This window comes from Typha angustifolia, chromosome 1 (assembly GCF_048772165.1).
Source record: "Typha angustifolia cultivar Huaian chromosome 1, ASM4877216v1, whole genome shotgun sequence".
NCBI lineage: Eukaryota > Viridiplantae > Streptophyta > Magnoliopsida > Poales > Typhaceae > Typha > Typha angustifolia.
In genome coordinates this window covers 6,473,217-6,500,512 of record NC_133239.1, presented here as the reverse complement: position 1 = coordinate 6,500,512, position 27,296 = coordinate 6,473,217, and the positions used below count along the sequence as shown (strand labels likewise).

Sequence of the window (27,296 nt, the reverse complement as noted above, 5' to 3'; positions counted from 1 at the left end):
TTATTTGCAGAAATAATAAGAACATAATATTTCAGACATCGAGCATGTATTTAAGTGTTTAAATAGCAAAATGTATGTCTAATTTTGCTAATTAAAATTCAAATAATAAGTACAAATGTTGTCAATAAACTACGAAACTAAAATAACAACTTCGAAAGCAAAATAATAAGGAAGAATGTTATCAATAAACAGCGAACTAGAAATAATGACATATATTGTCAATAAACTACGAAACCTAAATAAAAACAACGATGAATTTTGTATATAAACTGCGAAACCTAAATAACAAGGAAGAATTTCATCATTAAACTGCGAAACCTAAATAACAACAAAGACGACTTTTGTCAATAAACTGTGAAACCTAAATAACAATAAGGACGAATTTAGTTAATAAACTATAAAATCTAAATAACAATAAGGACGAATTTTGTTAATAAACTACGAAACCTAATTAATAGCAAAAATAAATTTTGTCAATAAACTGCGAAACTAAAATAACAAAGATGAATTTTGTCAATACTGGGAAACCTAAACAACAACAAGGATGAATTTTATCAATAAACTACAAATCCTATATAACAACAATGACGAATTTTGTCAATAAACTGTGAAACCTAATTAACTTTTGTTAATAAACTGCGAAACAAAAATAACAAGGATGAATTTTGTAAATAAACTTTGCTAATTTAATTAAGAAAGTAACATCAACATTACAGCACAACTATTCACATCTTCTCATATTCACCAAAAAATGGTATCCCACGAAATTGCCCCAAAAATTCTTATAAATTGGAAAAATCTTCATTACAAAATACGAACAAAAATAAAGAACTCCGACAGTAATTTAAGAGAAATATTTTAAACGATAACCTCAATGCTACTAGTCGAAAGACGGAGAGAAAGATCTTGCTTACTTACCGGTGATAAAGAATACCTTTAGAGGGAACCTTATATGAGATTTCGAGGAGAGACGATCGATAAACCGAAAATCCTAGAGTAGAACAAGACTATGGCTACGATGGATATCCCCTAGCCAAACCCTTTTTCGTTCTTCAACTACGAAAGAAGATAATGAAAATATTACTTTTTTTTAATTTCAAGTAAATAATTTCGCTCTTTGCAATTAGACATGATCAAATGGCCTAGCCCGCCCATGCCCGGCCCGACCCGGCCTGGTTTGGACCGGGCTAAGCCCGGCCCGGACCCGGTTTAGGCCCGGCCCGGCCTGAGCCCGAACTACCCATGGGTGGCACGGGCTAGCCCTTTGCCCGCCCGACCCGGCCCGAAAGCCCGCCCGTTTAGCCCGCAACTAAGCCCGCCCGTCTGCTACAGTGCTTTGCCCATTTTGCTACAGTAAAAAATATTTTAGTATTATACCATTTTGCATTATTTTAAGCAGACTTTTAAAAAAATTTTAATTTTTTAAAATTTTTTTTAAATAGAGGAATATAAATATTTAAAAAAAAAAACTAATAGTTAAAAATATTCTAAAAATAGCTGAAATATGGGTTGGGCCGAGTGATTGATGGGTTGGGCTGGCCCGGCCCGATCTCTCACGGGCCAACGGGCGGTAACGGGCTAGACTATTCTAGCCCGGCCCGAACCCGGCCCGGCCCGAGTGATTAATGGGTCGGGCCATGAATAAAGACTTAAGCCCGCTTGGCCCGAAAAGCCCGACCCGAACCCGGCCCGGCCCGCCCGGTTATCATGTCTATTTGCAATAAGGCAGCAATACTCGAGTACGAGAAAGGTAAACTTGAAAGAAAAATATGGAAAAAGTATCAAGTGCAAGAGAAATCGAAAATAACCTTTGACTGCCAAATTGAAAACCAGGTAAGTTTTCGGTGCAAATAACCCAAATTCAAATATAAAGACTAGGTCTAGGTCTATCCTAATCTACCTAGACTAACATTTCCTACAATTCCCTAAAGTGCATGTGAAGCTACTCTTCATAACTTATTTGCTTGATGTCATTATGTTTGCAATGCTTTTTATTGATTAAAAAATAATATTTTTAAATTTTATTATAAAGTCAAAGGGTATTTTAGTTTAATTAATTTTATATGTCATATAATTCCTTAAATTAACAACACTTTTTTTTCAGTCTATTTCAATATATGTAAATCATGACCAAGAAATAGGGCAAACTAGTCATGTTGGGAACTTAAACTCAAACCAGACATACCATAAATATATATATATATATATAGTCATATAAGATTTTCTTAGATAAAGCTATAATAGGTATTAAAGTTTACTCCTTAGAGATAACTCTTTAAGTGCATCTAAATTTAATAAGAACTAGGTCTATCTATCCTAATCTACCTAGACAGTTCCTACAATTTCCTAAAATGCATGTAAAACTAATCTTCATAACGTATTTTTTTGATGCCATTGTGTTTGCAATGCAGCACTACAATATAGTTGTTGCTCAATTCATAGACATCCATTATTCTATAAGCCCTTATTCACTTGCATAATAAGAATAATCTTATCTATTCTCTCCTCATCCATCATCTCAATCTTTTCCATCTATAATTTTTTTTTTTATACTAATATAGCAAGTAGACAATTATTTATTTGAATCCTAGTTTATTTATCTCAACCTCTCATGCCCCCTTTTTTTTTTTTTATCCACTATCTTTAATTAAACATCATTTCAATCACTCTCTTTTCTCGTTCTCGTATTTTCTTATCATCCATCCATTTTAAATGTTATTTTAATTATTTATTAAATTATTATTATAACTTTATATTACATTGAATATAATTATTATGTACTATAATAATTTACAAAGAAATACTAGAATAACTTATAACAGCATGCAAATATAAAAAAATAAGCATAGTTATATTAGTATAGAACTTATTCCTCGTATAATTTGTCTAAGGCCTTTATCTCTGTAGTATATTAACTATATAATATTCGACTTTTGAAGCAAGTTAGTACCGTAGAGAAACAATTCCATAAAGTTTATACTATTTTATATTTAGGAGTGAGAGAAAAGCTATTACAATTTGGGGGGCAAAAAAAAGTGACTACCCAAGGAGAAAAGAGGATGAGAGAAAAAATTAGTGGCAGAGTAAACAATTGTGGGTAAATTCATGACGGTTGACTATAATATAGGGATTGGGTAAGAAAGGAGCAAGAAGATAGTTGCCAAAAGTGAAAGAGGTGATCAAGAAGTCTCGTTGTCTTCTTTATTGAGAAGATACGAGGTCTCATTGTCGCTGTATTGACATAACAAACTCCACCTCCATTGTGTCCACCGTGATCCTCTTTACACCCCCACCTCATAATCCATGCACCCTTATTACCTTTAGATGAGCAGCTTGAACCTTTCCTAATTTGCACCTCTCTTTCCTCCCCTTCCCCTTCTCCTTGAATTGTTGTTGCTGCTCCTCGTCGCTCAATCGATACTAATGATAAATATGAGATTTGAGTTATAGTGGTGGCGTCGCTATAACAAAAGTTCTCTCCTTTTGTATCAGACTCACACTTTGGATAGAAAAGCTCTTCATTAGTGAACATCTTCACCCCAGTGGAGGTACAGGAGTTGTATCTCTTTGCCATTTTTTATCCATGATCAAACATTAGTGGGGGTAGAGGTGGTATCACTTTCTAATATTTTTTTATTGATCATTTAAGAGTTTAAAAAATAGAAATGAGTTGGACAAATGGCCAACACTACTAAACCTAACACTACTAAGCCTTAATCAACATATTAAACCATCTACTATAGGTTTTAAACTATGTGTTTCATTGAGCTATTTTTTTAAACTAAATACTATCGAGACATTACTCTAAACTATACACTGCAAAACTGCTATTTTAAATTACTGTAGCATTGAGCCATCAAATTTAAATTTGCCACCAAACTATCGAACCAGCAAACATGAATTTGTTACAATTATTTACTTGGCAGCGGTGACCGACAAAAATTGAAATAGGGCTCGTAGCAAATCAAAAGACGGCAAGTCGTTAATGTATCCCAGACTCAACTCCACCTCTGACCTCCCGCCCACTTCAAATCGCTTTATATAAGAGAGGGAAATCCCCAAATTTTGAACCCCGAGCGAATACCTAAGCCTCTTCCCCATTCCAAACCCTAGGGTGTTGTTCCTCCTTTCTCGTTTCTCTCCTCCTGAACCTCAAATATCATCAATTTGCAGGAAGCAAATACCCATGAACACTCCAATGGAGGTCTCTCTCCCAGAAACTTCCGACATTGGAAAACCAGAGGAGGTCACCGCTCCTACTCCCATCTCCACAGAAGACGATAAAGTCCTCGTTTCAGGTCAAATTTTTCTGATCCCATTCTCGTACCATTTCCGGTCTCTTCATTTTGCCCTGAAGCAATGCTTCTTAGTGTTGCTGATTTGGGGGTTTTGGTGTCTCTGTAGTTGAGGTGTTGTTGAATCCCTCGAGCACGGCTCGAGTTGAAGATATCCGCACGGCTGTAGAAAGGTCCGTCTTTTCAGTTATTCGCTCAATTTATACCATTTCCAATGAGGAAGGATAAGATGGTGTTCAGTACTCTTATTCAAGTAGGAAGGAATTGTTAGTATATTTTTCTTTGTTTCTGTGCCTTTCTCAGTAGAATGTCAACATTCTTTGTTAACTAAACTTTAGCAGTTAGGGACCTAATTAACTTCTCTTGAATTTCTGTGGAGAAATACAGTGAGGAAGGGGGAAGTGACAAACTTGATGGGATTTGAGAACTTTCTCACTTGGTTATTCATTACGATGATATATATTACATGCACATGCGCACCAATATTTACAAACATCCCATACATACTGGGATTGCATAGAGGCATTTTTTCAATAACTTCATAAATAACCATAGTTATGCATGCCTATGCTTGTGAGGATTTTTTTTGGTTTTTGCTTTGGAGAATAAAGCAAGGGAAGCCCTGTTTCCTTGTTTAAAAAATTCCTCAATCTCCTTGATATTCTTTCCTTGTTAGGAAGGTGCTATTTGACTCATAGCATCTTTGATGCAAAGTAATTTTTAGATTTAAAGGACCTACTGGTACGTGGAAGAATATTTTACTTTTGAAATCCATGCCAGTTTCTTCTGGCCAAGGAGCAAAACCCTCAAATTATTCTGTGACATTTGTTCATCTTTAAGACACACATGGCACAAAAGCTAAATAGCTGATTAGGTGCAGCCCCCTATGCGGCAAATAATTTAAAACAACAGAAACAGAGCCGGCCATGCATGGTGCTGAATGCTTTATTTAACTTAGTGAGCAGAAACATTCAATGTAATATTTAAATATTCCTATATTCTTACAAGATATCCAGGGTTGCATAAGTTAAATATTGAGAAGAAAGAGACTTACTCAAGAATATAAAGAATGGCGAGAGATAATGCTGATGCTTGTTTGTTATTTCAGTTTGGGAACTGCTTTAGAGTGTGTGTAGCCATGAGTTGCTTAAATCAGTTAGTTAGGATTGAATTTGAATGTTTTCAAACCTATTCGGTTAAGCCCTGAAATTTTATTGGTCTACCTTGGTTGATTAGCATTTATATGTGACCTAATTGGAGTTCAGATTCAAGATAAGATAACCTATGTTTGTCAAATCATTAAATTTTACTGTATACCAGTCTAATTGAGTGGATCAATTGAGTCCTATCTAGTTTTCGATGAATCTATTTGTTAAATACACAATCAACATTGTCAATTGAATGGTGCCACTTTTCAGTCATTGTTAAATATTTAGCAACTCAATGAAGCTCATGAAATTCTAGGGTTTTGATCCAAACACTCCTAATTTCATGTTCATTTGATAATGTCCCTAGTTTTGCATGCAAAAAATGACCATGTTGCCCATATAATGTAAATTACATGATAATTAATATTACTTATTAAATTTGTCCTACGGTTAACATAACGTGGATATTTACTTAATTTAACTCTGCCTATTTGAAAATACTTCAGTTCATTCTTGTATAGTCATGCTATTACATCACCTATCTGGGAATATTAGTGTAGTAGTAAGAAAAAGACAGGATAGCACTTGATTTGGCACAAAATCTTGCATTTATAAACACGCATATAGGCTGTTCTTATAAGTTCTTTGACATCATGTTCATCCTAAACCTCTTAGTTTCTAAGTGCATATTCTTAAATAGGTTTTTACTCCCTTATTTTTCTCAATTTATATTCAGGATGCTAGAAAAACGAAGCTTAAGCTATACTGATGGTCCTATTCCGGTGCCTTCTGATGATTCTTTTCTTTTTGAAAATGTTAAGAGAATCCTAATTTGCGACACAGGTAGAATAACTCACCGAAACTGGCCCATGTTCCTTTCTACCTTGAACTTATTTGCATGTTCTTTTGTGTTAATTTTGCTGATCTTTGTTGTAATTGATATTCTTCTGCAGATGAGTGGTTGGCGAACCATGAAGTACTCTTGTTCTGGCAAGTCAGGCCTGTTGTGCATGTTTTCCAGGTATGCACTATTTTGGAATATAGAACTTTTGTATGAACTATTTCTATTTTCACTTTTTCAGTCATTGAACTTCTTATTTTTTACTTTCATGTGCCCATCTTTATTTTTCATATGCTTTTCCTCCTGTATGTCAGTCTTCATGCATTTTGATATTTTTATAGAAGTTTTTCTGGTACTATTTTTATAGATTGGTAATTATTAGATGTACATCTGCTACAGCTTAGTGAAGATGGTCCAGGTGAGGAACCAAGTGAAGACGATACACTTTCTAGCTTCAATGAGTGGGCTCTACCTGCTAAAGAATTCGATGGACTGTGGGAGAGGTTCGTTATGCAATACTTCTTTTTTGGTGATGCCTTATTGATGTCTATACTGTTTAGTGATTTAATTTATTTGCAGCTTAATTTATGAAACTGGTCTCAAGCAGAGGTTGCTGCGGTATGCTGCAAGTGCTTTGCTCTTTACTGAGAGAGGTGTAGATCCTTGTCTTGTTTCATGGAACCGGTAAGGAACTTTTCCCTAAGCCACATATTTGAATCATTAATATATACAATGGTTCAAAATGTAGATTTAATCTCTCTTTTAAGATGAATATTTGGGGAGTTGATTTGTCATGATATTGCTAGGGTGGTTTTGCAGATTCTTCTCATATCAGTTTAGGTAAGCACTAGCATGATAATAACTACATGTGCCAACTGACAATCCTCAAACATAAGCTTCAACAAAAGTCCCTTGGCTTCCTCTACATGATGTAACCAAATGCACTCAGTCTATCATCAAATTATAATATTGTCAATGTCAAAAGGAGTTCAAAATGTTGAGCAAACCAAATTACAAGATCATAGATTGTCATGTTGCATAATGAGAGATTTAGTTTTTATCCTTTATCTTTTAGGATTCAGATTAAATAAATTAAGATCTTAAATTACTTACCTTTTTCATATATAAAAAGAAGGGAAAACTTAGAGTAAAATGAACCCTAGAGGGAGAGGTTTTGGGGAATGTGGGCTTGGTATCGTAGCTATAGTGCTGTATCAAAAAGAATAAAGAGAGAAGAGAATTATAAAATAAATAAAAAAAAGAAAAGAAAGAGAGCATATCTGGTTCAGATAGAGAGAAGGGAAAAGAAAAAGAAGGAAAAGAGGAAGGTACAAAAATAGAGGGCATTGGAATCCGAGCATACTACGATTAAGAGTCCTAATAATTTGATTCCTACTCAAATTTTTTAAAATTTTTATTGTCCTGAATAATATAGAATAGAATTGAGCAAAAGTTATTTTTATTGAAGAATCTTTTATTAGATCTATTTTATTTTGTCCAATCTACTGATGTGAGAAATTTAATTTGGATGATGCTAATTATGCTACACGCATAGGAAATTAAGAAATTTATTATTTAAGTTTTTATTAAGAAATTAGAGATATCAAGATTAGATCATTTTATAGAAACACCTATTTATGATATTTTTTAGAAAAAGAAAAGGAGATTATGATTTCTTTATATTTCTAACAGGTTAGAAATATTATACTTAAATGGAATTTCTTATTTCTGCAAATATTTAATATTCTATTTTATTTCTAGAAAATAAGATATAAGGGGAAATATTAATTTATAATATTTTGTTTAGAGAAAATAGAAAATAGGAGATCTCTCTTTATTATATTTTCGTCAGAAGTTGAGTTGAGAATCTTTATCGGATTAAATCTTTGATTATTATTTACTCATGTTTTATATACATGACTTATAAAGAGGACTTGAGATATATATATCTTTGAAAATATTGTCAACCTAATGTTATTTAATTATGGATAATTCATACATGAATTATAGTGAGAAGACTAAGTCTAAGTCACCTTATAGATAAATTTGGTGAATGAATTTACTTAGTTTTACTCTACATCGTAGTTTACAAAAATATTTGTATACTAGTTGTCATAAATTACCATATTCTCCATACAATGATATTTGCTATATTATTTTTATTGTCATTTTATCTTTCGTGCAATGTTTTATTGTGTGCATCATTATTCTTTGTGCAGAACTTTAAGAATATTGATCATTATATCTAAGACTTCATGAAATGTTTTGGTTTGGTTTCGGTGTTGGTCTGTAGAAGTATTCATGAAGAAACTCAAAATCTATAGCAATATGTATAAAACATAGCATGGCTACTGCAGTACATAAAGAGGTTATTTGTATTGGCCATTAACAACTCTAGAATCCTAGCTCTCCATTTGAAAAGCTCAGATAAATCCTAACCATCCAAATCATCAAAAGTCACATGCTAATTACATGACCCTTTTATTTTATGCTAAAATACTGAAATACATAATAAAATAAGTATTTAGCTTAAATTATGTTCCTGCTTCGTATATTAGTATTTGGTGACATGGATGTGCTGCACATAAATGTACTAAGGGAAGATTAACTTTGCCTCTTAACCCATACCATCAAAGGTTTTGTAAGATCAGTATAATTAGAAGTTTTCCATATAGAGTTTGATGGTGGAAAGCAATGTACTTGAAATGCAGTTTACGTTAAAACTATCGTCCGTTAGCTTTAACAATCTTGAACTCTTGATGTCTCTTATCTATAGAGGGGCAACATTCATGCAACTGGACTTGGTGTTAGGAGATGCAGTATCTAAAGTGGACGATGATGATACATTTAATCTAATAAAAACCTGTCAATGGGGACAACAGATGAGGGTAATGTACTATAGACAGTCTGCTATTTTTTTTTTGTTTTACCCCTGGCCAACATTCACAAGTAGTCTAAGTTGTTGGTTATAGTGTTACACCAAGTTTTGTTCTTTCATGAATTAGCCCAACCAAAATGTCAATCTTGTGATCTTGTTTTGTTAATGATCTTTTCTTATGTAAATTCCTAGCTTTTTTAGTATCCCTTTCATTCAGTTTATTTAGATCATAAGACCGTTCTGGACCTTTTGGTTGATTTACTAGCTAAATAAGGAGAGGTTGCCATTTGTTTGCTGTTACCTGTAAAACATATACATACAGATATATATGATAATATCTTGTTCATTTGATGGATTTTTAAATTGCTTTCATGTATCATATATAGATATTTTATCTTGTAATTTCTTCTATGCTCTGAGGTTTAAATGCACATCTTCCTACTGCTGCATTTCATGTCACATATGATAATGTCAGCTAATTAGATTAGAAAAGGATGCCCAATGTGCTACTCTTGTCCATGTAGGGTGTGGGAAAGAAAGATGTGTGCACCCTTAGCTTTATTGTTGAGGCTATTTCCATGATGTAAACTTGTGACCTTTTGGATGCAAGGGACAAACCTTACTGTCCTACCAAGTAACACTCTCAAATGTCATATAGCAAGATCTTCTTTAGTTTTTAACATTAACATCGCAGAAGTGCATGAACACAAGCATCTAAATCTAATAGAAATATATCTAAGAAAATTTGTGTATGCCGGGGAGAGTCATAATCTCTTTGATTACATTTGCCCTGTATTACAGGATTATTCTTTTGCATGGACCACCAGGAACGGGCAAGACTTCTTTGTGTAAAGCACTAGCTCAAAAGCTTTCTATACGCTCCAAGTCAAGGTTTGTGATTGACTAAATTTCTTATTGATTATCAATAATCAATACACAATTTTATTCGGTCGATGTCTTTAATGATTATCAACTAGGTACTCCATGTGTCAATTGGTCGAAGTAAATGCTCATTCCTTGTTTAGCAAATGGTTTTCAGAAAGTGGCAAACTGGTATGTTGTTGTACTCCACTCTTACTGTTCCTTCAACAAATATCCCTTGTTCAGTTCTTTTCATGGGAGTTATTCTTTAGTGTCATTGAATTTTTTTCTACTCCTATAACTTTGCATATTGTGTAAAAGAGAAGTCAGGCTCCTCTTTGCAGTGTCTGAGGCTATAGGAAACTTTACCTGTGTAGTTGTATGCAAGTATTTTGTGAGATTTGAGAATCCATTTGCAAAAGTTTATTAAGTGTAGTTCAGCAACTAACAAACCAAGGACAACCCTTTTGAGTCTGACTAAAATGCATCTATGTCTTAAACCAATTCTGGAAACTTAAGTTTCTTTTATATGCTGTATCTATGCATCTTTTCTTTGATTTAATATGTTTTGACTCTTTTGAGGATAAGAACCTTTGCTGATTTTAATACAATTCCAATATGATGGTTAACTTGTCGAAATTATGGAAGCTGGTGAGAGGGGTAGAAGGTTCTCTCAAGGATTGCCGAGGTTAATACCCATAATTTGTTGGTACTATCGACTGTCATCAAACCGAACAATCTTGTCAATATGGGAACTCTGGATGATGGTTGATTTAATTGGAGCAGAGGGAGATGCAAAAGAGGAAATAAGGAAGAGGTTCTAAGGCATTAGAGAACAGGATTGTTTTTCATCTTTCCAGATAATTTTCTTGATATTAGTTCATTTTTCAATTTGGTCTTGTATTCCATAAGTAGCTGTTATAATGTTTTTTATTGTAACCAACTTGATTCAGTTAACTGACTTGATAATGCTTCAATACTATCTTGAAGACTTGAACAGATTAAAAGCAAATTAGATCTGCATGGTGAAAATCTGGCTGGAATCTGGAGAGTTGTTTGCTCATTTTGTTCAATCTAATCTGATGAGAAACTACTGACTGAACTTGCCCATCTTGAATTTACCATTATCTTTTTAGCTTTCTTGTATCATCATATCTTAAAACTTTGGGTCTTTGATATTCTTTATCTTTTTCAATCTTTACATTCAGGTGGCAAAACTTTTTCAGAAAATTCAGGAGATGGTGGAGGAAGAAAATAACCTAGTCTTTGTTTTGATTGGTTAGCTTCTTTTTCATCCTCTTTCAATTTCCTTGTGTACAAGTAGTGCACGTCCAACTAATGATTGGTTTGGTCGGGAGTTGGTATTGCATTACTTGATTTCTAACTTTTGAGAATTAATAACCTTTGAGCGATGAGGCATAGACTTGTGATAAATTGATAACGTCTAGTAGTTACTACTGTGGATAAGTTGTCATATTTGGGAGAAGACATGTATTTAACTATTTACAACCAAAAAACACTGTTCATATATACTTAAATAACAGATCTTATATCTCATAATGCTTGCAAGAAGCAAGTTCTCATTGCAAATTTTCTTGTAGGAGGCAAGTGTTCATGTTTTCCCTAAATTAGCTTAGTCTTGATTAAATTTGGTTGTTGTCAACTCACTTGTGGTGTCACAATAAAATCCCTTTTCTCAAGACTCAGAAGGATTACTGGCTTACAATTAAATTATCCAAACATACTACATATTGTTCTTATTGACCAAGGCAAATAACTTTATTATCTTGAATATTTTCATTATTTTCTGTTCCTCATTTTCAGATGAAGTTGAAAGCCTTGCTGCTGCGAGAAACGCTGCCCTCTCTGGATCAGAACCTTCAGATTCTATTAGGGTATTACTGAGTATTTAGCTTTTTCTTTGCCAGTAATCACACAATCTTACATTTTTTATGCTTAACTTAAAATTAAACACTTCTAAGGATTACATATATCCTTTTCTCATCTCACCCTACTGTGCTCTTTGCTTAAATTTTCAGGTTGTCAATGCTTTGCTAACTCAAATGGACAAGTTAAAGTCCTGGCCCAATGTCATCATTTTGACAACATCAAACATAACTGCTGCAATTGGTATATATTCGTTTCTTCTATATCTTTTTTCAGTTTTATAATATTTTTGATTTTACTAACCTGGAAATTTTTTGTGAGTTCTTTTTCTTGCTTCTGATCATTTTTCCACTCGACTGCACCTCCTTTTCATGATGAATCTGATGTTAATTAAAATTTTCATACTATCCTAGAAATATTTAAGATTTCTCAGTCGATACAAAGGAATTTGGATATAGTTAAACGATTAGAAAAACCCTAAAGTATTTTCTCATTAAGAATTAAGTGTTTATACATGTTATTCTCATAAATAAGTTTATTACATGTATATGTAGGGTAGGTTATTCCTCGGGTATAATATAAGAGTATTACATTAACAGCTACAAATCCCCCTTTAAACTCAAGGTGGATCAAATTGCCAACTAGATATTTAAAGTGTGTCATGGGATGCAACTTAGTGAAGAAATCAGCTATCTGCTTCGTAGATTATATATAGGAAAAATCAGTGTATTGAACGGTGATCGCGGGTTGCGAGTGGTCACCCCACCACCTAGGCATAAATGGAAGGCATGCACCAAGGCGGATGCTAAGGCAGTCCAACATTTCTAATATATAAAAACTGAAAAAAAAATTAAATATGATATATTATAGTACTAATATAATATATAATTGTATGAAGTTTTTAATAGTTCACTACACCAAAATTATTAAAATTAAGGATGGCTACACGACACGTGTTGCAAGAAAGGGAGAGAAAAAGAGAAGGAAAATTATTCATCTTCACGTCGCTCACCATTGACCTTGCCACCGACCACGAGGTTGATGGCGAGCAATGAAGCAAGCTCAACGATGAGGTCGGTGGTGAGCGGCGAAGGGCGAAGACAAGCAGTGACGACTATGGTGAGTCGATTGCTGCTAGGAGGGATGCCGTGCCACATGTGGTACGCCGTAGGCACGACCATCATTGATTAAAACATAGATGCCGACATATTTCAAAAATAAGTTACACAGTTGGAGATTAATTTTTGTTCGTGTTTGGGATGTGAGGTTTTTTTGAAATAATTGAAGACTTATCCAGCACGTGTGCAACACCAACTCTACCTCTTTCAACTCCATCACTTCCATTAAATAGTAGGAGAATGAAGGCAATGGGATCTCTGCTCCATATTGCAACACAAGCCCAACTCCACGTTGCTGCCATTGCATGACCTTGATCTTGATGATGCTATTGCCGTGTTGCATGAGCTTGACCTCCACTATGTCTCACAAGCTCGATCTCTAGTGAGAGAGAGAAGGAGAGAGAGAGGGGGCTCACAGAGGAGCTCACCACCGTGCTCAGCTCGCCGTGGGCCCACTGTCAACCTCGAGAGAGAAAAGAGTTAAAGAGAAGACTATCGAGAAATTAGAGATTTAGGGCTCATTTTGGAGAATAGAGGGTTTTCTCTTGTTAACTTAACTACTCTTACCTGAGCCATTCTCATCTGACCCACATAGCTCGTTAAGTTGGCCAGTTAGGCTTGTCAACTAACAAACTGGCTTGCCAAAAATGCTCTAATACAGTCCAAATGTATAATAGGGGCACATAGCAGGTTAGCGGCGGGTGCCAAAAATGCTTTTTAAAACATTGAGAAAAATTGATAGTGCCAAATAAAAATTGATGCTGAACAAAATAACAGTCTACCTCAATGTGTTTTGTTCTCTTATGGTATACAAGATTGCTTGCATTTTGTAGCACTTTTGTTATCACAATAAAAATAATAGTGGGCATAGGAGTTGACATGCCATTGTTGCCTAATAGATGGTGAAGATGAATAGTCTCCTTATTAGTGGACAAGGTTTTATATTGTGTTATGGTACTAGATAGAGATAATATCTTACTTCTTGCTTTGCTAAGATATAAGAGAGTTATTAAAGAACACATAATTTTGTGTAGAACGATGAGTGGTAGGATTACTAGCCCAATCAGCATCAGAATAAGCTTGAAGAACAAGAGAGGAGTGAGTAGACATCAAAAGAGAGCAAGTAATAACCCCCTACACATATTTGAGAATTTAAAGTAGTGCTACTAATGAATAGATTGAGAGGCTGTCACAAACTCACTAACTATGTTCACAACATGAAAAATATCTGGTCTAGTGATACTTATGTCTAATCTGTCACAAGCTGCCTATATCTAGTCGAATCTGCTAATGACACACCATCTGTTGCGATGAATCTTTAGATGAAGCTCAAGAAGTGTATCAGTTGTCCTATCATCAGGTATAGCTTTTCGATTGATCAAATTAGAAGCATACTTTCATTGAGATACATATATACCTATCTTGTTATGAGCAATTTCAAGACCAAGAAAATAACTTAGGCGACCCAAGTCTTTCATCTGAAAGTGTTCAGGCATGTGTTTCTGCGATGATTTGAAAATAAGTTGAATTAGTACCTATAATAATCATGTCATCTACATAGAGTAGTAGAATAACCAACCCCTGCATCAAAGTACACGTAAATATAGAATGGTCATAATCAGTCCAACCTCTATCATAGCTCGATGAAACTACTAAAACCAAGTTAGGTGACTGCCATCTACCCCATTTTTCAAACAAGTCAGGAGAAAATTGCATTCAATCCCATCCTATAAGGGCTATACTTTGTGGGCCTCCCTACTTTTCTTTGCTGGATCCTCTTTGCTATTGTGCTGCAGCTACTACTTTGCATCCCTATGGCTGTGCTATGCTTGCACAGCATTGCAGAAGAGACATGGAGTAAAGCTAGAGGGCAGAGCCTCACCATGCTTTATCCTAAGTTAGAGCTAGAAAACACGCAAAGCAAGATTGTGTGGTAGTAACGTATAGGGTAGTAAACTAGTAGACATAATTGTCTGGTGCTCAACCAACATAGAGCATCTTAAAAGTTTGCTTCGTTTACTTTGGTGCATTGGGGAATCTGTTCACTGACATCATTCGAATTCCAAAAACTGAAATTTGTTTGGATCAAAGTGTAAGTAGTGGAGTTCAGTATCAAGCCATGTTAATTTATTGCTTTACATGAGAACCCCCTTTTCTTATATGTTTGTCTTCCCTTAAATAAGTTAGCTATTGTTGTAGAGAACAATAATTAATTAATTATTTTTATATTGGTAATTTCAAGATCTTTTTCTTTAGTTTACATTCAAAAGATGCTTGTATCTTTACCCATCAGTTGTTTTTGAGATGTGCTTACTGGACTTGGAGATATTGTGCTAACAGTTGTCATCGATCTAACTTGGAGATATTGTGCTAACAGTTGTCATTGATCTCCCTCATCTAGAGTATTCCATATCTGGAGGACTTTTTCAAGGGCTAGCCAAGTGACTGAATTCTACATAGGAGAAAGAATTAATACTAATTCATCAACATTTATGTTCCGCCAAAATATGCTATAGCGAGCAAGTGAAAGGCAAGCCTAGTGTGAATTAGCATCAAATACCAAGAATCGATAACTAAGCACACTCGGTGCACTCAACTACTCAAGTACATTAATTTCTCTATATTAAGTTGGTAATTTTTTTGTTTATTAGTTGAATCATAACACCTTGTTGACTTCTTATTCTGAACCAAGGTGCATATTATTTAACCAACTTATTTTTTGACCATCATTGATCAACATCTATCTTCAGATCACAACTATCGGCAAGGATTGTCGTGCTAGTGTTGTGCTGATACTAGGCACACAGCGTGTCGGTGGTACTTCCTTGTTTTGAGGTGTGTTGCCTTGTGTTGACGTGTGTCACTGCCTGTATCGCTAGTATTGCTCTTGGTATGCAGTGGGTATCGAGTAGCACATCATGAGTGCTGTTTGATACCTATTTAGCTTACTTAGGAGACTTCTTTTTTAGGTTTATTTGTTGGTAGGCTTATCTCCCAAACCAAAAAAATGAGGAGAAAGAGAGATTTAGGAGAGGTCAATCCAAAGGTGGGAACTTGAAATCTCATCAAAAGATATATTTTTTCATTTATTTTCTTTTCCTATTTGTTTTTTTTTGTTTAGAAACCAAATTCAAGATTAATCATTCTAGATGTAGCAAAATGAAATTAGATTTATCATTTGTAAGTCATTCTAAACAGATCTAGCATTTTGTGCTACATCTATATAAAATACTCTTAAAAAATATAGGAATCAAAGAGAAAGGGAATTTGCTTGATATTATGTGTTGAATCATATTTTTACTGAACTTTTAGCATATTTAGGTCTTTTACAATATTATCTAAGAATAAAAGACTCTAATATAGGTTTTAATATATATATATATATATATATATATATATGCCCTAAAAAACCTATTGAGGGTGTGCTAGTCGCACACATAGGCGTCGCTGAGTCGGCACAGGGAATGCTGACAGGTACGTGCCATGCCAACAGAATATCTACATAGCACATGCCACTAGCAATAGAATTCTTGGCTATCGGTATTAATTTATTAATTTAATTATAGAATTGACCTTCCCTAATTCATGTTTTTCTTTTTTTCCATTAGGAAGGTCATTATTTGTTTACTATAGATTATTGCTGGATGTTTACTCTCTTTTCCACTTTACATGAATTCAAAATTATGGAAAATATTTATTTATCTTTTGTAGCACTTCGTCGTCATGTAAGAACTCACTTTTGTCTAGATTGCAGATATTGCTTTTGTTGATCGAGCAGATATCAAGGCATATGTTGGCCCTCCAACTGTTCAAGCACGATATGAGATTTTGAGATCATGCTTACATGAACTTCTACGTGTAGGAATTCTCACATATCCCAAGGTATTAGTTCCTCACGACCAGTTAAACTTGCTTGACCATCTTTAACATTACAAGTTTCTCATTGTTATTTAAGTCCTTGAAATCGATTCTTTCTTTGCATTATTCTATTAGTGGTAAAGGGCAGGGTTTACTGTCACAACCCCTATCACTACAAAAGCAAATGGGTATAGCTGGCCACAATCCCGTAGAGACAACTGTGCCCTAATTGAGTGCACAATAATCATTTCTTTTTTGATCTAGTGAGCTGAACTCAGTAATTAAAATGCCAAACTAATGTAGCGGTACATCTAAGAAAACAATTTATAGAAACCATAAACTAGAAAAATAAAAATACAAGCTATATTTACAACATCTCCAAAAATTGTTATACAATACCAAACATAGTGGTTAGCATAGAAATGCAAGCTACATGTGGCTAGTAGCTACCCTTGAGAGGGTAGGATATAAAAGGATACCACTAGTGTGCTACCCAAAATTCCAAATGCTAAAATGATGTTGCCTAGTGATTTCTACCTATTCACACTTCGTAAGAGTCATCGAAAAGAAGGGGATAATGAGCTCACATCGCAACTTAACAATCAGAAATGTTTTGAAAACCAATTACATAATATATAAACCATATTGCAAGAATCATATAATCATAATTCTAACTTTGAAGATACAAAGCATAGTATAGAACCAACCTACTACTTAGTATAAGATATAACAATGTATTCTTATAACCTATGAGTTCAGGTAACCATGGTACAAGCCCATCCAATTTGAAGTTTGAGATACCAAAGCATCATTACATTGGCTCTACTAATATATTTGTCTCTGTTAACTTACCAGCTATTTTAAAAGTTAAGGTTATTAGAAAATGGTAATTTTCATATGTTATATTTTAATGCTTCCTCTTGTTTCTTTGATAGGCACAAAATGGGTGGATATTTTATATTTTAAACAATAGATTGTCTTGACAGAATTTAAATTTAGAACCTCTGCTGTAATACCATTTTAATTCACGAACTACTATAAAAGCTTAAGTTGTTAGAGAATAGTAATTTTTATATTCTAATAATTTCTATTAATCTTCTAAGTACACTCTCAGATACTAGAGTTTTTTATTTGAAACCATATGGCCATGTGTTCTTGCCAGCTAACTAAGCTTGTAAATAGATGATTCTTGTCAATAATATTTTTCAAGCTTAGAATCCAACATATAGCTCTTACACAATTTTTTAAATAATCACACAATACAATCAGCCCATATAGGCTCATAGACCAAAATATCACATGACCCAAACTGAAGAACAATAGAAAAAGTTTCTAATGTGAAGAAATGAACTTAAAAATCAGAGTCATGTCTAATCACAAACCAAGCTTTAGCACAAATGATTTGGGAAAAATTTGTAGCTAATAAGTATTGCCATGTAACTAAGGTTCCAAATATCGGTATAAAGATCGGTCGCTCTAAAAAATGATATATATCAACCGTTTTAGTATCGGAATACTTTTTGACTACTATAACATTTTAGAAATATTTTAAAATGCATGAAAAATCGTAAAAAAGTTGGAAAAAATAATAGGAAAATATAGAAAAAAATTACTCATATATAAAGTCTAAAATTTGAAAGAAAATACTATTTCAATCTTTGTCTCTCTTTCTCTCTTCCACTCTCTCTCTCTTCCTTTCTCTCACACAAATAAAAAGTCTCCGTCTCTCTCCCACTTTCTCACTCTTCCTCTATATCTCTCTCTTCCTCTTCCTCTGTCTCGCACTCTCCTCCTTATATCTTTCCTACTCACTCATTTTAACTCCTCTTGCACGTGCTCTAGTTACTGTAGTAGAATGGTTGTTGTAGAACAGAGAGGAAGAAAGAAAGAGAGAGAGAGAGAGGGGACGAGGTATTAAGAGAGAGAGAGATAGAGATAGAGAGAATGATGCTTGTCAGAGAGATGATGTGAGGTCATCGGAGAGAGGAGAAATGAAAAAAACCAAAAAAGAAAACTAAAATGAAAGAAAGAGGACTTACCTAAGGTCGTTGGAGTGGGATATCACTGGATCCATCATCGGAGCTCACTCGACATCTACTTTGACATATTTTACATTAGAGGACTTTGCTAGTTTGGAGTATGTGGTAGAGAAAGATAAAAGTAGGTAGGAGGGGGACATGAGGACATCATTTATTGATGTTCTTGGGTTTGTTTAAGGTCAAATCCAAATGAGCCCCAACCTATTTCACTAACTCATGTCGGGTCATTTTGGCCAATTCGACCGAAACTGACCCAAAACTAGTCAATTGAATCATGAATATAACACTATATAGAACAACCCATGGAAAGTACAAAATCTCATAGCTAGTAAAACATATTTCACAAAAGATAATACTTGCCCAGTTCTACTCACCATACTTGCAAATAAGATTTTAGAAACCATTACCAATCCTATTAATATGCACTTAAGTAGTAAGAAAACTAATTTCATCAACTCGTAGTTGTATACAATGTTTTGAAAGGCAGCCGCGGGCAATCACCCCACTGCCTAGCGCCTAGGTGGAAGGCGGGCAACAAAGTGGTCTAACATTTTTAATATAAAATAAATAAATAAATAAACATATATAATATACATAATCATAATCCACAACCATGATAACATAAATATATAAATAGCAACAAGTTCTAAACCAAAATACTAAATAACATAATCATAATTCACAATCATAATAACATAAATACATAATTAAATATTTAAAATTATCACAACTATAGGTTCCTAACAACAAGTTCACAATCATAACAAATAATATGATAAAAAATATCAAAATCATAAGGTCCATAACAAATAACATATAATTAAAATTATCAAGTTTATAACAAGTTCACAACTGAGGCCATCTTCTAATCTTCTCCACAATCTATTGGAGGAGCTTCATCTACCAAAAGATTATTATCGGAATCATGATCAAGCTCTAGCTCAACATCATCCTCATCATCTATTTCTTCATCCAACTCAATTAATTGCTCATCTAAAGAAGTGGAAAAAGTGTTACTAGTAGTAGCTTGAGTAGATCTAGCGCTCCTTGATCTTAAATATTCTTTGGCTCCTAATGCTTCTGTTACCATCTCCTAAGTTAACGCTTTACCTAAAATGACCTCTAGCTCTACATGATCATTATCCAACTATTCTCTTGCATTATTTCTTTCTTTTGAAACAACTGGATCCTTCTCTTTCGCTATCTTTTGATCCTTCATTTTTGTATTAAATTGTACATAAATAAGATCATTTAGTCTCTTCACTTCCAATCTATTTCTCTTCTTTGAATGAATATGAAATTAAAGACTAAATCAATTTGATAATAAAATTCATCAATTTAGCTTAGTCAATACAATGATTAATGATATATTACCCATTCAAAGGAGCTCCAGTTTCTTTCACATTCTGAGGAGCTACATGTTAAATTAAGAATCTTAACCACCATGCATTTCAAATAGGGGGCACCGACTCTATATATACTCCACCAATGAGCTATAACAATAAAAATTAAAAAGTAACTCAGTAACATACAAAGAGTAAAACTGTAAAAGACATGTTTTACACTTTTACTACATATGCTAATTAATAATTATTACTTGGGTTGAATTCATCATTGTTAACTTCTCTTGTTAATCTTGCTAGCGGTCTCCTAAATATTCCAGTGGCATCTTTATATGTTTTCATCTCTACATTTGAAATGTGAATTTGAATGGCTTGATCTGGATAAAAGTTCTTAATACAACTAAGAACACCATCCATTATATTTAAGTCAGTCTCTATCTCATCCAAATCTCTATAAAAATAGTATAGATTTAAGTAATATGCAGCAACGTGGAGATGTGTATCAAGCTTTCCATTTGTGTAGTAATCAATTACATCTAGAAAAGGCTTAGAAGATGTCTTATTATTATTGAAAATATTTTTTATTTCTTTCTTGACATCTTTCAACCCATCATATATGAATCCCGTTGGTGGCTTTTTTTCACTATCAACAATTCGTAGCAACTTCACCAAAGAAGTGAACATTTTAATTGTTAATGACACTTGTCTCCAAAACTGGTTATTGAGGATAGTATAATAAACCCTCTTTCTTTTTGTAGTTTTTAGCCATTTGTAACTTAAAAATATATTGGAAGTAAACATAAGCCTTAATTTCTCTTTCTTCTCTAAAATACTAATGTGAGAAATGAAGTGGCAAATCTTATAACCCCGGGTCTCACGATCTCCATTTTTTATTTAAACTGACGCATCAAACTCAATATTTTGTGATGTTCATAAATGAAGACAGTGATTTCCTTTCCACATTCAATTAAACCTTTAATTCTTTCTTTCTTTGATATCATCTCTAATATCAAATCTATACAGTGGGTGGCACAAGATGTTCAATATATACGAGGATAGTTTTGCTTTAGCAACCGTGCAGCTGCTAAATTAACAGTAGCATTATCAGTCACAACTTGAAGTATATTTTCCTCTCTTACTTCCTTGATACCCTTAACAACAATATTATGGATGTATTCATCTGTATGTGAATTTTTAGAACAGTCAACTGAACGTAGAAAACTAACCCTCAGCTCACAATTGACACATAAATTCATAATGTTTTTTTCTTTTTAATTTGTCCAAGTGTCAGTTAAAATGGAGCAGCCATTTTTCTTTCATGTAGCTCTATGGTTTTTTAAATCATCATTTGTTTTATCCACTTGCTTCTTCAAAAGTGGTTCACGTAACTCATGCATAGTTGTCAACTTGAACCCCGGATTATACTGACCAACTACTTCCATCAATACATGAAATTATTTATTAGTAACAACATTAAAGGAAATGCTATACTTATAAACTCAATGAGCTAAGTACATTAGCATTCTATCTCTTTGTTCTTTTGTAAAAGTATTTTTTATACTTGTTCGTACCATCTTTCTCAGCTCTCTAATTGAAACTTCTGGATTAATGGAGGTGTATTTGTCTAAAGGACCTCTACTTCTTGGCCTTTTATTTCCAACTTTTAAAATTTTTGGATCTTCCCTTTCTTCAAATATGTTTACTTATGCTCTCAATTCTGTTTCCTCTTTTGATTTATTCTCTTTTCTCCTTTTGTTTCCTTCTATATGCTCTTTAATAACTTGTTTTGTCTCATCTGTAGCTTTTGGATAAGGCTCAACATTACCTCTAACATGAGCAATATGCTTTTTGAATCTACTAATTCCTCCCTTAGTAAACTTCTCACAAAATCTACATTTCACCGTGTTAGCATCAGTTTTATTTGGAAGGTATCCATATTGCCATTCTGGATTATTGGAGCCAACAAGCACAAAAAATTCAGATGAAGTTGACCCAACCACATATAGTGTTTGAGAGAAATTAGTAGTCATATCTAACTACTTGTATTCTGTAATTAAATTGGGCAAAAAATAAATATGATTGATAATTCACATTTTAGATTTAAAAACAGTAATTAATTACTGTTTTACCTCCAGTAAAACAGATAGTCAGATATTCACTAATTATTGATTACTGATTTACTTTCTCTAGTTAATACTTAATAACTTAATTCAGTAATTCACTAATTCAAGAGAAATGTTAAAAACAGATTAACACTAAAAGTTAACTCACTGTTAAATATTAATCAATAATCTTAATTTTTGAATTAATTAGAGGAATTAAGTAATAAGAAACAGAGAAAAACATGTTATTAGACAATTACTGAATTAATTTCTGAATCAAGTAATCAACAATCTTAATTAACAGAATTAGAGAAAAAATAGAGGAAACGAGGAATTAAGTAATAAGAAACGGAGAAAAACTGAAAAACATATTATCAGATAATTACTAAATTTCTAAATTAAGTAACTAACAATCATTAACAGATTAACTAATTAACATTCAAGTATTCAATAGATTAGCAGAATAGCAGATAACTACTTTAATTAATTTCTAAATTAACTAGAGGAATTAAGTAATAAGAAACACTGAAACAGAGAAAAACTGAAAAAAACATATTATGAAATAATTATTAAATTAATTTCTGAATTAAGTAATTAATAATCATTAACAAATTAAGTGATTAACTAAATAACGAACATATTATGATTATCAGATGATCACTAAGTCACTAACAGATTAAGATTTAACTACTTTAGACAGAATTGAAAATAAAAAAATTAAAAACCCTTCGATATGAGACAGAGTGAAATTGTGAGAGAGGAGTGAGATAGGGAGATCGTGAAAGGGAGTGAGATTGTGAGAGAGAGAGAGAGAGAGGCCCATACCTCTGTAATCGACTGTGGAAGAAAGAGTCGGACAGAATGTTGTCGCAAGCCAGAGAGAGCTGCAACGAGAGAGCGGGCACAGCGAGAGAGGGCGCAAAGAGAGACAGGGCGCAACGAGAGGGGGATTAGGAATTTAGGGATTTTAGTGAGACAAAGGGCGCAACGAGTAGCGAGAGAGAGCATTTTGTATTAATAGTTAATGGTTAGTTTTTTTAGTGGATATTGGATAATTCGATCCACTATAAAAAAACCTGATAAGGCGGTTTGGCGGGCTGAACCGCGAACCCGCCTTATCGGGCCGTGTGAGCGCCTTTTGGTGCTTAGGCAGCCCGCGAAGGCGGCAGACCACCTTCTACAAGTGCCAGGTGAAATGGTAGGGCTGCCAGTGCGTCGCCTCACCATGGCGGTCGTCTTTTCCGTAATTTAGTCAAAATTTTAAAAAACCGTAGGTGGTAGACTGGCGGACAAGGGATCATGTAGAGCGTAGGTGCTATGCCTATGCGAGTGCCCAAAATTTAAGATAGTTAAAAAAGATAAACAAATAAAATAAATAATAGTTATAGAAGAAGTTAAAATTAATACATACAATCTAAATAATATACTAATGAATTCTTGTTAAGAAGGAAAGTAAGCTATTTGAATCCACTAATTCGTTAACATATATAATAATTTTGAATTTCAGAGTCAATCTACACATTAAAATATGATATGAGATGCTAAAGTGGTCATCTAGGTGGGATCTAAACGAAGCCTAGTTATATTCTATCTAAAGTAGGAGCCTAGGTGTTAAGGTGGAAATTTTTTTAAAACAATGACTTTAATAGTAGGAAACTAATTCTACTTCTCATAATGCATAATATGTGTCACAAAACTGTTTGCTTGCATAGATAGGATAACCAATTCTACTCACTTATTGGTAATAAATATATTTCATTTCATTTGCATAGATAGGAAAACCAATTCTATTCATCTAAATAATAGATTTAGATAATCATAATGTTGCCCCAACTCTATTTTCAAAGAGCTTTTGAATCTAAACAACAATACTTAAGGCACTATCCACACTGTAGCGCTGTCAAACTCTAACTAATTGACTATATTCTTATTAAGGTCTTTCAAACTCTAAATTTGCAGAAGTATGATGTACAAGCTATTTGTAGTTGAATTACAATTAAGGTACTACTCACGTATGCAATCTAGTAAACCACTTTTATGGCAGTTTCTTGAAGAAGACAGTTTATGAACCATACTAACAATAGAGAAAATCAACTTCTTTAGAGTTTGGACAACAGCATGCATGAAATACTTTATCTAGTCATTATTAAGAACCCAAAATTCTGGATAGGAAACTTTAACTTAACATCCCATAATTCTGGTTGTGTTTCTCTTCCTCTATATCTACTCATTAAAAGTAGCATATCAGGATCGAAAGAATATAAGAACTCATATCTTAACCAGTGAGAATTCAATATTTAGTAATGAAAATCCTACAAAAGAGAGTTTTGTTTGGGAACCTTATTTTCTCCCTTCTCTTCCCCCTCTTTACTTCTCTTTACTATAGAGAGAAAAAGACATCTAGTTGGTTTCCATAGGTACAATTATCTTCCTCTAACAAACTACTAAGGTGTCATATTCTCAACATATTAGGTGTCACTTAGGAATATATGGAATTAAGCATCTCATGTTTGCTGAATTACAGTAAAACCTAAAATTATGTTCTCATTTATAAGACACTCAATTAGTTAATTATTTTTAACCACAGAACTTCAAGTTAATCAGTAGCTGTAATCTAGTCACTGAGCCAAGTAATCTAACATTGCATTACATAATCACCATGAAGAAACATTAACCATTTCTTTGATTCTTTTTAAGCTTAACTAGCTCCTAAACCTGCACAGCAAGATTACTACTACTAGAAAAAACATTTTATTCACAGCAACACGAACAATACTAAGCTAATTCATAAATGCCACTTGTGATCGAATTGAGGTTTATTTACCGTTAATGGTTATCACATTCTACCATCATTGAAAGAAGTTTCGTACTACAAAAGTACAAAACTAAGCAACTTCAGTTAGTGACAAAATAGAGATTTATTCAAACTAAAATCCACGGCATTTACTAGTTCTGTAGGCTGCAAGCAGGCAATATTTTAGTTGGTATTGAAATTCAAAATAAACTTGTTTGATACAAATCTAAACAGCAATAATACTTGGTCAGGTATTTGTCAGTCCAGGATTTATACTAATCGATCAGCTTTTGATGGTGGATTATGGCAAGTAGAGAAGCAATAAGTAAATCAAGATGAAATATATAAATGCAGTTATAACATAAAGACATCATTCAATTTAAGTAGGGCTCTTCTAGCGACTGGCGAGATTCTCATTTTAACGAGTCGTCAATTTAAGAAAGTAATTCACCTTACCTACACATCTTCCAATAAACTTTGCATTCGAGAACAAAATAAATGGGAAGTTGGCAAAGAGATGTCAATGTTTGTAAGACATTGTCTAGCCAAGGTGCATAAATGTTATAATTTGCTGAAATGTGTATCTAAACTCAATGGCTTTGCAATTCTAGGATTATGATCAATTTTCAGTTCCAAACTATTCAACCTTAAAGGAGAAGCTGCACTCCCCCGAGACGGGGGAACTTCAAGGGCCATTTTATCTCTCCAGACTACTGCTTCAAGCTGCAGAAGTAAGCCAGGTGAAAGAATCTGACTTGTTAGGTTAATTGTATGCTAAAATTCAAATATCTATATATGCTTTTGTTAGCTCATAGTACAGTTCCTTGCATTCTTTACCAGGGACTAAGCGGTAGAACTTTGAGGAAGCTTCCTTTCTTAGCACATGCAGCTGGTACCAATCTTTCTAGTTGTGATCCTTCCAGCTTCCTGTATACACTTGTACAGACTGCAGAAAGAGAGTTGGCTGAGTCCCATGCTTAACATCTGGATTGTGTATCGTGTACTAATTAGTAGTTAGAACTGATGTCGAAGTTTCTTGTGGCTCAATTTTAACCTGCATTTTGCTGGTTTAAATCTCAGGCACCAATGAGAATTGCAGGTACTAAGGAGTTCTTTAATCTGAAATGTGGTCTTAATTAATATTCACAATAATTAAAAATTGTATGAGTGCTCACAAATGCAGCATATTGGCTGAAATATCTTTTTTACATGAACATTACTGTATGTGCAATCTTAAGTCTACATATCAGATGTCTTGTTTAGTAATCCATGAAAACCATAAACCTAGTGCTTGTTCAAGGCTGTTTAATAATAAATCTAACATTTCTTCTCTTTGCAGGTTATGTAAAATTGTTATCCGTCTGTCAACTCTGTCAAGGCTCAATAATGTTGTGCAAAAAGCCTAGTGCAAAGTTTTCAAAATTGAAGCTGAAGCTGATAAAAAGAAATTTTTATCCACAAAAGTCCACTAGGTGTTCATTTCACCTTATTTATCTATCTGAACTAACTGAAGTAGTTGGGCCATTATTAAACTTAAAAATGTCACCTCTGTTATCTCTTTTTATAGCATTTCAAAGTGATCCTTAGAATGTTTTGTTGTCGCGTACCGCATGTATTTGTAGTGGAATCTCAACTCCTGTTTGCTGCATTCTGATGCTTCACAGTAATCATTTCCATTGGAGCACTTAGCAATTGCACTTATTTTCTCTCGTAAGGCCAGTCATCTCACCATCCTCTACATTTCTTTTGGTGAATTTTATACATCATAATTCACAAGCTACATCGTAGACTTACCTTATCGTTATATATGGATCTGACTTATTTTTAAGAACTATTCGCAAACCTCCAATTTAGTCACAATAATAATAATAATGACAAATAATAATAATAATAATAATAATAATAATAATAATGAATAGGGCTTCTCTCATTGCCAGGATATAAGGAAGTGGAGGTGAAGAAATATGGTTGTACCATTATTAAATAAGTATTTCTAGTGGCGCAAATCCATGAATACTTTTGGGTGTCAAGAGTTGAGCCGTACCGTGGTAGCAAGTACTTCCCAACGCATCAAACTCATTTGAATCGGCAATGAACAACATCTAATCATGTAAAGCTCAACTGTGGTTTAA

At 33.7% G+C, this 27,296-nt stretch overlaps 1 protein-coding gene and 1 long non-coding RNA gene across 3 annotated transcripts; one reads left to right on the top strand and one right to left on the bottom strand.

Moving 5' to 3' along the window:
- The first annotated feature begins 4,010 nt into the window (after positions 1–4,010).
- Positions 4,011–26,761, top strand: LOC140766338 (pachytene checkpoint protein 2 homolog). 2 transcript variants are annotated; one of them, XR_012105387.1, is made up of 15 exons: positions 4,011–4,298; positions 4,405–4,468; positions 6,180–6,286; positions 6,397–6,464; positions 6,684–6,787; positions 6,864–6,968; positions 9,964–10,053; positions 10,140–10,215; positions 11,232–11,301; positions 11,848–11,918; positions 12,063–12,153; positions 16,783–16,910; positions 25,776–25,904; positions 26,005–26,263; positions 26,504–26,761. XR_012105387.1 is itself a non-coding variant. In XM_073105767.1 (14 exons), the coding sequence occupies exons 1-14, from the start codon at positions 4,187–4,189 to the stop codon at positions 26,143–26,145; spliced, it is 1,356 nt and encodes a 451-aa protein (XP_072961868.1). In that variant the 5' UTR covers positions 4,011–4,186; the 3' UTR covers positions 26,146–26,421. The 2 variants fall into 2 exon arrangements, 1 of the variants encoding a protein (XP_072961868.1); XM_073105767.1 differs by lacking the exon at positions 26,504–26,761 and having other exon boundaries at positions 26,005–26,421.
- On the bottom strand, positions 25,752–26,864 carry LOC140766396 (uncharacterized). Its single transcript, XR_012105438.1, has 3 exons — positions 26,772–26,864; positions 26,002–26,110; positions 25,752–25,887 (listed from the first exon to the last, which is right to left on the bottom strand). It is a non-coding gene; the product is annotated as an uncharacterized lncRNA (long non-coding RNA).
- Between the last annotated feature and the right edge of the window lie 432 nt (positions 26,865–27,296).

Coding starts and splice junctions, on each gene's coding strand:
- LOC140766338 (XM_073105767.1), top strand. CDS start 4,187: ATGAACACTCCAATGGAGGTCTCTCTCCCAGAAACTTCCGACATTGGA. Junction 6,788..6,863: donor TTCGATGGACTGTGGGAGAG/GTTCGTTATGCA, acceptor ATTTATTTGCAG/CTTAATTTATGAAACTGGTC. Junction 10,216..11,231: donor TTTCAGAAAGTGGCAAACTG/GTATGTTGTTGT, acceptor CTTTACATTCAG/GTGGCAAAACTTTTTCAGAA.